Source organism: Geospiza fortis, unplaced genomic scaffold, assembly GCF_000277835.1.
Source record: "Geospiza fortis unplaced genomic scaffold, GeoFor_1.0 scaffold55, whole genome shotgun sequence".
Classification (NCBI taxonomy): Eukaryota; Metazoa; Chordata; class Aves; order Passeriformes; family Thraupidae; genus Geospiza; species Geospiza fortis.
This window is the reverse complement of record NW_005054308.1, coordinates 5,487,707-5,497,242: the sequence shown is the minus strand read 5'-3', so window position 1 is coordinate 5,497,242 and position 9,536 is coordinate 5,487,707. Positions and strand designations below refer to the sequence as shown.

At 40.7% G+C, this 9,536-nt stretch overlaps 1 protein-coding gene across 3 annotated transcripts in view; it reads right to left on the bottom strand.

The window, feature by feature from the left end:
• The window catches only part of RUFY1 (RUN and FYVE domain containing 1), a 14,867-nt gene that overhangs the window by 1,141 nt on the left and 4,190 nt on the right, over positions 1 to 9,536 (bottom strand). For 2 of the 3 annotated variants that reach the window (XM_031055274.1, XM_031055276.1), the window contains exons 2-17: positions 8,704 to 8,877; positions 8,281 to 8,398; positions 7,537 to 7,638; positions 7,091 to 7,214; positions 6,622 to 6,680; positions 5,826 to 5,891; positions 5,153 to 5,222; positions 4,599 to 4,700; positions 4,045 to 4,161; positions 3,549 to 3,716; positions 2,722 to 2,819; positions 2,157 to 2,276; positions 1,242 to 1,371; positions 734 to 828; positions 242 to 290; positions 1 to 70 (exon numbers count right to left, since the gene is read on the bottom strand). In XM_031055274.1, coding sequence (XP_030911134.1) covers positions 1 to 70; positions 242 to 290; positions 734 to 828; positions 1,242 to 1,371; positions 2,157 to 2,276; positions 2,722 to 2,819; positions 3,549 to 3,716; positions 4,045 to 4,161; positions 4,599 to 4,700; positions 5,153 to 5,222; positions 5,826 to 5,891; positions 6,622 to 6,680; positions 7,091 to 7,214; positions 7,537 to 7,638; positions 8,281 to 8,398; positions 8,704 to 8,877 — 1,662 coding nt within the window. Of the gene's footprint in view, positions 71 to 241; positions 291 to 733; positions 829 to 1,241; positions 1,372 to 2,156; positions 2,277 to 2,721; positions 2,820 to 3,548; positions 3,717 to 4,044; positions 4,162 to 4,598; positions 4,701 to 5,152; positions 5,223 to 5,825; positions 5,892 to 6,621; positions 6,681 to 7,090; positions 7,215 to 7,536; positions 7,639 to 8,280; positions 8,399 to 8,703; positions 8,878 to 9,434; positions 9,531 to 9,536 lie in introns of those variants that run through there. The other variant, XM_031055275.1, reaches the window with a different exon arrangement.

Genomic DNA, 9,536 nt, shown 5'->3' with positions numbered 1-9,536 from the left:
TTGAGATGGAGAATTCCTTTTTACATTGCTTGCAGTGAGTTGCTTCATCATCCTTCAGCCACGTATGACCCTGGAAAATTGGCATGAAAACCACTCTGGAGATACAAATAAACTTAGAGGCATTTTACCAAGATTGTTGGTATTTTTCAAAAGCCACCTTTTAAAGCAGAATAACCATGGTGCAATTTGAAGGTGTTAAATGAAATTCTTATGCTTAGTCAAAATATCCATGAGAGAGTACCTTTAGTGCTTTATTTACTTCTTTAATGTCTTCCATCTTCAGCTTTGATCTGGAAAAAAGAAATTATGCCCTGCATGACTTTTTATTTAGTTGTGTTTGGTTTTCCCTGCCATTCCACTGTCAAGCCACTGAAACCAAACCCCAAACCTTCAGTCAGCTCCCTGCTACCCATCTGAACCACTCACTATCACTGGGAAACTCTGTCAACTCAGAGTTTGCCCCTTTTTCAGTATAAACAGAAGAATGTAGGAAAAGCACAGTTCCACTATAAGAACTAAACATTTCCTTTAATGTTTCCTCTCAGCCAGCTCACTCTGACAAGATCCTCCCTCACTTTCATTTCATGGCTCTTTAGTTTCTCTTACATAGTAATTGCCTGCTAAAATTCTCACATCAATTGATTTTTATAAGTAAATAAGGTTTAAATTTCTTGGTATTAGTCTGATATTCCAGCTTACATCACTTACAGGAGTTCTGTTCCCTAGAACTTACTGGCTGAGATGAAGTCCCATTTCTTGAAGGGCTTGCTCCTGCTCCTCACGGACCTTCTTCAGCTCCTGCTTCTCATCTTGCAGTTTTCTCAGCTCCTATAAAATCAAGCACAAAATCAAATTTTTTGTGCACTGCTTGACCTAAACCTCGATCAGTCTACCCAAACTACCCAAGCAGTTCACAAGAATCTGCTCCTTTGCTATTTCTAAGGCTTGATTTTTAAAATTACAAGGGGTAAAACTACCCACAGGTTCTGCACAAACAATGGAATAATTTAACCATATTTACCAAGAAAAGGAAGATTTTCAGGCTTTGACCATCCTTCAACATAGCTAGAAAATGGCAGTCCTGTGCCAACACAGGAGCACACAGACAGGTAGAGGTGCACAACTGTGTCCCCAGAAACTGCTCCATACGTGGCAGCAAATCCTTGTCAGGTTAAAAAGAATGTTCATGCTTAAAAAATAAATCAGATTCAGTTGTTCTGAATGCTTGAAACTGTGCATACCTTTTTCAGTCCTTCCATCTGCTGCAATTCTGTTTTAAGCAGAGTGGTAGCATCCTTCTCTTGGTGCAGTTCTTTTTGCAAAGTTTGTCTCTGTTCCTTTTCGGATTTTAACTCCTTTTCCAGAGTTGAGCTATTTAAAAATAATTCATTCTAAAAAAAACCCTATAGCAGAAGAATATCCTATGGCACTTAAGGATAGCAACAATGTGAGAAGTAGAAATCTTGTTCAAAAGAGGGCAAAACTAGAGTGGTGTTCTGGGAAAGGAAAGAACAGGCAGCAGACGTCAAAAAATGTTAACACTGTTAACATTTAACATATGTTAACATTTTCAAGTCACAGAAAACAAACAGCAATGAAGGGCTAGAAGAAAAACAACCAACAAAAAGACCCCCAAAGAAACCCATCCCCACAAGTTGATATTTCACTACCTGTGTTTAAACTGTCATGTTTAAAAGGGACACTCTATCCTGCAGTCTGAACAGTAAAAGAAGATTTTTCTATCGTTCTTAGAAATCTTTAGAGGATTAACATTCCCTAAGAAAACACCCATAAGTCCCTTCAAAAATCCCAGTCCCTTTGGATGACAGTCAGTTCTATGCTCAGCCTACAAGCATGACCATATCTATCTTCTGATTTATTAAAAAAGCAATTGAAAGCTCCATTGCTAGTTGGAATGGGCAGATTTTTTGCTGCTACTCTGTGCTCTAAATTAGATGTTCTGGAAAAAACATGCCAAAATCCTGATGCTAACGGCACACTCTACAGAAATGCTGTGCTTCCCTGGGTCCTGTCTGTCAATGTTGAAGCCAACAGAATTTCAAACCACCCCTCATTAGACCTGAGCATAAAAGGAATAGAAAACACTTCTTAAAGAAACAGCAAAGGGAAGGAAAACACCTGCTCAGATTAAATACCATTTGCTGTCCAGCTGGGCCATCTGCTGCCGACATGAGTTGAGCTTCCCAGCCAGCTCCTGCTTCATCTTATTGCACCGTTCCTCTGCTGCCTGCCTGGCCTTCTCTGCCTGCTGCAGCCTACACGGGAAGGAACACAGACATCTGTTTTCAATTCACTCCTTCCCTGCACCCTCTCACCCTCTTCTTTTAGAATTACCATGGGGATCTTTATAAAATCTTGAACTGAAAATGCTAGTGGAGGAAAAAAAAGACTTTCAAAAGCGGTTGTTTCTGAAAAAAACCCAAAAGCAAAGTCACACGTGTTCTTAAAGTGAAGTTAAAATGTTTTTCAATAGCCTGCTTATGGAAAGAGCTATGGTTTTCCAGTGGGTCAGTTATGGACATGTTTGCCTGGGAAGGGAGAGCAGCAAGCACAGAGGGAAGAAGAGGAGAAAGTACAAAAGCTCATGCTGGCACACAGGCCCAAATATCTATGGGGCATATGGAAGGTCATCCTGTAAAGGTTTATGCTGGAAACTTTCTACTGACTTCAATGTTGACTTTCTGATCTTGCAATTATTACCTCTTTTCCATTTGTTTCATAGAGGACATCATCTCATTTGTTTTTCCTTCAAAAGAGGATATTGCTTCTGTTTTCTCTTGTAATGAACACTCTGCATTCTGTAGGAAATAGTGTACAGTGTTTAAAGTCTGCCACCAGAAAAAGAATGTTCAGCTTGCTAAAGGCCATGCCTGGGTCTGACTGGAATGTGCAAACAAAATGCTGATAATTCCAGAGCAGACATTGCTCCAATTGTTTTGTTACAAGCTGAGAAAAAACCCAAACCACCTTAACTATGTTTTGAGCTATGAGATCAGCTACAAGCCAAAAATGTTCTCTTCAGAAAAAGCCTGAAGAAATAAAACCAGATTAAGTTGACCAGGGTAAGAATGCCAATGATGATTTGAATGTAACAACTGCACTCAGTGGGCATGGAACCAGGAAGCAAAAAAAATGCCCAAAAATACTGCTTTCAAAAGCTAAGGCACACCTCAGCACTGGGGTTTTGCTGACTTGCAAGTGTCTGAGAAGGAGGCAAGGACCTGGGTAAAGCCTGAACAGGCATCAAGGAATAGGCCATAAAAATTGAGAGAAATCCTCCCTGGATTTCTGGAACCAGGTGTGGGAGAGGAAGGCTTGCTAAACTCTTACTTCATGCATGGAGAGCTTAAACTTTTGTTTCATTAATGGAAACAAGCTCTGTATATTTTGTGTGAGCACTGCTACACCATGGCTTCCTTGTAGAAATGCCTATCATACAGTTTTGTTCAACTGAAAAAATGATGTAAAACCACAACCGACCCAAACAAGAGAAACCCCACAAACCATCCCCAGCTCCCTGTACATACCTGGGATTTGTGAAACATCTGCAAGTTAATGGCCTTCACTTCTTCTAACTGTTGGCGAAGGGCAACTAAAGTGTCTTGTTTTTCATGAGTATCTTTTTCCAGAAGTTTCATGGCAATTTCCATTTCTGTTTTCATTCCAATTTGTAGCTCCAACTCTTTCTCTAGTTCCTTACAAAGAGATGGAATTTCCTATTACTGCTATGTAGCCATAGGTCATTGATAAAACCCAGATAATCCCATACACAAACTATGTCTCTGCTATAATAATGCCAGTGGTTTCTTAAAAAGAGGCCTTTTGTTTCCAGCATTCCAAAAGCCCCAATTCCCAGTACCTTACAGACACTGTAAATGACCAATGCCCAGCATCTTGTTTGCAATTGCTCTGTGAATTCTGGACAGCTGCAAAAGGTGCACAGCTGTCATCTTGTATTTGAAATGTTACCGCAGGCTGAATCCTGTGTCCTTCACTTCACTTTCCATAGTTAAGTTTCCTTACCAGCCTGATTTTTTTTTCTTCTTTCAACTGCTTCCAAACATCACTGTACATTTCATCAAGGCCCTGGCGAGATTGCTTGTAAGTATCCAATTCTACTTTTGTATCCTCTTTGGTTACCTACAAGAAACATCAGCTACATAAGATCACAAAGTATTTAAAATATCTCTTTAATTCTTGTGTGTAACACAGTATTTAAATGTGCTATTTCAAGTAAAATACTGTTTTACAATCAATGACCGAGTAAACATTAATACACTGAAATTTCAAAGACACAGTAATGATAAAAATATTTCAATACTTTACACTTTTTACTTCAATACTTCTAATACTTTGAATTTGTTCTTCCTTCTGCAAGTGTATTTTTGGGTGTGTAGTAAAGAACAGCAAAATCTAATGCCTGAGCATACAACACTCAAACCCAGTGACCTGCATAGCAAGGTGATCAACTGTGCTGAGCATTCCAGGGCACAGTGGGCTCAGGAGAACCCACTACAGCTGACCAAAAGAGATCACTTATTTTAAGGATCCTCATAATCTCTAAACAGCTGTCCCACCTCTACACTTTTTTCACTCCGTTCACGGATTAATTCATTCTGTTGTTTTAGCTGCTGCTGCTCCTCCTGAAGGGATCCAATTCGGTCAGTAGCTGCTGCAAGCTGTGTGAAGAGAACAGATCTATATTTAATCACTGTGCAATCATGCAGCATCTGGAGAAATTCTGAAGTCAGTAGCTCAGTCTCTGCAGCAGCTGTGCTGGTCACTTCCCCTTCTGCTCTCCCCAGGAGCTGCTTGACCCTTCTGCAGCCATACCCGCTGTCAGCCAAAATTAATGTGCCCACCAACATCTGTTCACCAACTTCTGCTTCACACCCTCATCAATTATTTTAAATTATTAAATGAGTAAAGAAATGTACCATAATGTATAAGGCCAAAATCCACCCTGGATCTGTGGTATGAACTAGAACTCATACCAACCCATGCCAGTCTGTCCAGTCCCCACAGCTCACCAGTATCTACTCAAATATATTAGGTGAAAGGTACAGTCTCAGGGAGTTTTGTCTATGGTGGAAAAGAGCTGTGAGAAATATTTAACAGACCAGATACAAACCTCTTCCTGGAGTTTTGAATTGGTCTTTTCTAAACAGTCTATTTTGTTCTGGAGATCTGCAACCGTGCAACTGCAGCAAGGAAGAGAGATGCATAGAAACAATAAATGAAGTGTCGATGTTCAACTTTTACTCCTATCCTCAATAGTATTTTTACCATCTTGCATTTGTTAACAATGAAGTACTTTGGTGAGCTGGGGAAAAACTCAGAGGAAGAACAACTGTCCCTCTCAAGCACTGGGAGGACCATGTCCTTCTGCTGGCAGGCCTGTTCTGGCTTGGTTTTCACAGTCATAATACATCTCCTGCTCAAGAGGGAAAAGGAGGCCTGCTTGTCCCACTGAGCAACCTATCGGGGAAGAGTAGAGACTCCTCCTCCAAGGAATGAATTTCCAGATGCACTTGGAATAGTTTCTCTTGAAAAAATTAGTTCCAAAGTGTTCTGTTAATCACTCTCAAAAAAGTAAACTATTACACACACTTGCTTTCCATATTGCATGTACCCACAGAAGAGTAGGACTACAAAATTAAACTAAGATTTTTGGGAAATAATCAGAAAAGGCATTTCAACGTCAAACAAAAATCTACAAGACTGGTAGCAGGATAGGAGTTAAAGTCATGCTGGAAAAGCTAAAGAGGACAAGTGTTGTATATGAGAACAGATGAAAATCCCACCTTAGATGTCGGTTCAGTTCTTCCACATAATGCTTCTGGTCAAGGACAGCTGTAATCCCTCCATCTCTAGTTGTGAAAGTGAGATTGTATTGATTGAGAAGAAACTCATTCATTTTGAAGTGCTATTCTGTACTAGGGCTTTCAGCATATGTCTGCAAACAGATCTAAAATCTTTTATCCTTTCCTTATAAAAATACTTGTGTCTGACATGGATCAGAAGCACCAAGGAGGTGAAGCAGCTGCTTGGCTGCTTCTCAGCAGCTCCAGTGAAGTGCTCTGAAGTGACAGAAGCACATAAAATATGAAGATCCCTTCATTTACTACAGGTCTTAGAAGACCTTAGAAGACCTGATCTGTGTTGCTAACTGCAGTCTCAAATCTAATATTTCACTTAAAATTACATTTTTTCCTCCATAACTGATCTCTCCCTCAAAGACAGCTGCTTAGTTGAGAGGGTTTCTGAAACTGTGCTTAGAAACAAAGCAGTGAGTTGGCAATTGGTGACTTGGCAAATCATCTCTTCTAAAACCAAATAAAACCACAATCTAATGTTTTGTGTACTTTTAATTTGATCCCAGCTCAAGACTCAAACTCTCCAAATTGTTGTTAAAACTACCACAAATTCAGTCTCTGAAAGATATTACTTTTGTTTAGGTAACAAAATCTGGTTTGGGTTCTCCTTTTTGGATGATTAGTAGTTTGAAATCTCCAGCACTCCCATCCTCCCACAGACTGTCTGACAGGTTTGTTCTACAAAAACTGTAATGATTTAGAATTACTAATTCGCCATACATACTGTTTGCCATCACTGTCCTGTGTTTCCTTAAGGTACAAGGAAAAATCAATCACTCCAACCTGAAAAATATATTTAAGATATTAACACACCTTCACAGTGCAATTATGTGTAGAAGCAGGTATTACTGTATATTTGCTAAGTGATAAAAATCTGAAGTTTAGATTTAGAGAGACAAATAATACCTATATTCTTCCTAGCTGAAGCAAACATACAAGCTAGCACTTGCCAGAAAAGCATCAAAGTAACCATATTATGTGTCAACAGTTTCCTTGCAGTTATTAGTTTTGACAGTGTTTCCATAAACTGCTACTTATGTACTTTATTTTAATTCACCGAGGGAAACACAACAAGCCACCACACAGGCCGTGTTGGAAAGAAATCTGGACCCTCATCAATAAAGTATTTATAGATGTACTTAATTCCACTAGAATCCTATACCAGTTGATCCTATTTAAGCTTTAATCTTCACCTGGGAATCCAAGTCTTCTCCTTTCAAGCAGAGGTTTGCATCAATAACATTCAGTCCAACCAGCAGACCCACAATAACTGCTCCTTCCTCCTCCATCATCAATGCATCAGGTTCATAAAATTCACTGGAACAAACAGGACAAGGCATCACTGCACATCAAACACTTAGAATGGCACTTCCATCACTGAAATCATATAAACAGTAATGCAGCCTTTACAGAACTCAGCTGAGTTCTCACTTATTTATTGCATAAGGCAGAAGATTTAGAACTCTCTCAGAAAATACTCTGCAAATTCCTTTGTAGATTCACTGCAAAAAGAATTAACCACTTGCTCTTCTGCAGGCTGCAAGAACAAGCTTAAACTGGTCAATTAATGACTCTCCCTGGAGCTACAGAGGCTGTCAATGTTTCAGGAATATTCAGGAATACATTTCTGTGCTGTTACCTTAACAGATGCTTATGGTCCAGGAGTACTTTGAGATAATCTGCCAGTTTCTTTTGCATGAGTGCTAGATAAAGCCAAGCCCTCCCTCTGCCCACAGCAGTCCTAAAATGAAAAAATGAATGTTTTGGTAAAACCAAGGTGTTTTATTAACTAGATTTGTGCAATTCAAAATTCTCAGTTTACAAAGTGAGAGGAAGGACACTATTTACTAAAAAACAACAACAAATCTCTGGGGAAATGAACTATTGTCTCCAGAACACAAGAACATTTAAGTATATTACTTTCTTTGGGTAAAGTATATTGTAAAGTCTTCTTAATTTGAAAACCCACACATATTGTCAACTACCACCATAATCCAACCATTAATGCATCCTAGTATTAAAATCAAGTCTATCTCAATCATCCTGAATTACTCAAACCAAATACTATCAGCACACACACAAAATGATATAAAATCATGAAAAGGGGGGAAAGAAGAGGAAAAAATACCTGTGAACTTTAGTTATTTTTAACAAGGTTATAAAAGTTTCCAAATGCTGTTTTCAATCTGACAGTATTGTTTGAGTCAGAAACTCTGAATATTTTGAGATATCCTCCTTATCTCTTGGAGAAGTCAATGCCTCCTACACACCCTATTTTTTTCCTTTGGGAACAAGAGCTTGTTAAGGAAGCCAAGAGACTACATGAAAGATTCCTTTTCCCAGCAGTATGAGCAAAATGCATCATCCCCAACAATTAACTTACTTCAGCTCTGGCAGATTTTTAACACTGGTTGCTATATCTGATGCTTCGGGACAAAGTTTTTCCACTAGCTCCAAAGGACCAAAAAATGATTTGTTCTGTCCAATAAAACTCTTCTTCACTAAAGGGAGCATACAGAGAGATTAGTGAGGAAAAATGACAGGCTTCCAACTCCAGAATTTTGGACAAAATTTACTCGCTACTTTGTCCTATAAGCTTATAACATGTCTGCAGAAAGGGGGCATTAAAAATACTCTGACATTTAGGAGGCACAAAATACAGGGTGTACAAGGGAAACCACATAGTTATATCTGCATTACTGATTAGCATCATGTTTACAGAATTAATAATGCCATTCAGAAGTCAATCTGGAGACATGACAGACTCCTTGACCTGCCTCTCCTCAGCCTGGCAGCCAGTGCCCACCTTTGAGCCCGTGCTTGAGGCAGTGCTCCAGCACCACGAAGAACTGCTGCAGTGGTGGGAAGTCAGAGTCCAGGGTCCGGCCCAGGCTCAGGGCTGACTGGATGAGGATTTTGATGCTGAGCTTCATCATGTTCATGAGGTTGGCACGCTCCTCCATGGTGTGACACCTTGTACCTGGGGGCACATGGGTGGGGAAAGGAAAGCTGCTTTACAGTCCCAGAATCAAATAGGCTGGAAAAGACCGCTGAGATCATCGAGTCCAATGTATGATGAAACTAGGCCAGGGCACTGAGTACCAGATCCAGTTTTTCTTTAAACAGCTCCGGGGACTGCGACTCCACCACCTCCCTGGGCTGCCCCTTCCAATGTATAATCTCACCTTTCTCTGAAGAAATATTTCCTAATGTCCAACCTAAACCTCGCCTGGTGCAGCGTAAGATTATATGCTGTAATCTTATCAGTGGTTGTCTGGGAGAAGAGCCCGACCCCCACCTGGCTACAGCCTCCTGTCAGGGATTGTAGAGCGATAAGGTTATCACCCTGATTCTCCTTTTCTCCAGACTAAACACCCCCCACTTCCTCAGCCGCTCCTCAGAGGACCTTGCTCCAGAATCTTCCCCAGCTCCGCTGCCCTTCTCTGGGCCCGCTGCAGCCCCTCAGTGCCCTTCCTGAACCGAGGGGCCCCGAGCTGATCACAGCCCTGGCGGTGTGGCCTCCCCAGTGCCGAGTACCTGGGGACAATCTGCACGGAGACGCTGCGCAGCTTTTAAAGACCCCTCTCCGCCGTGCCCCAGCTGGGCCTCCATCCTGCGGCGGGGGCGAACTGGGTAAAC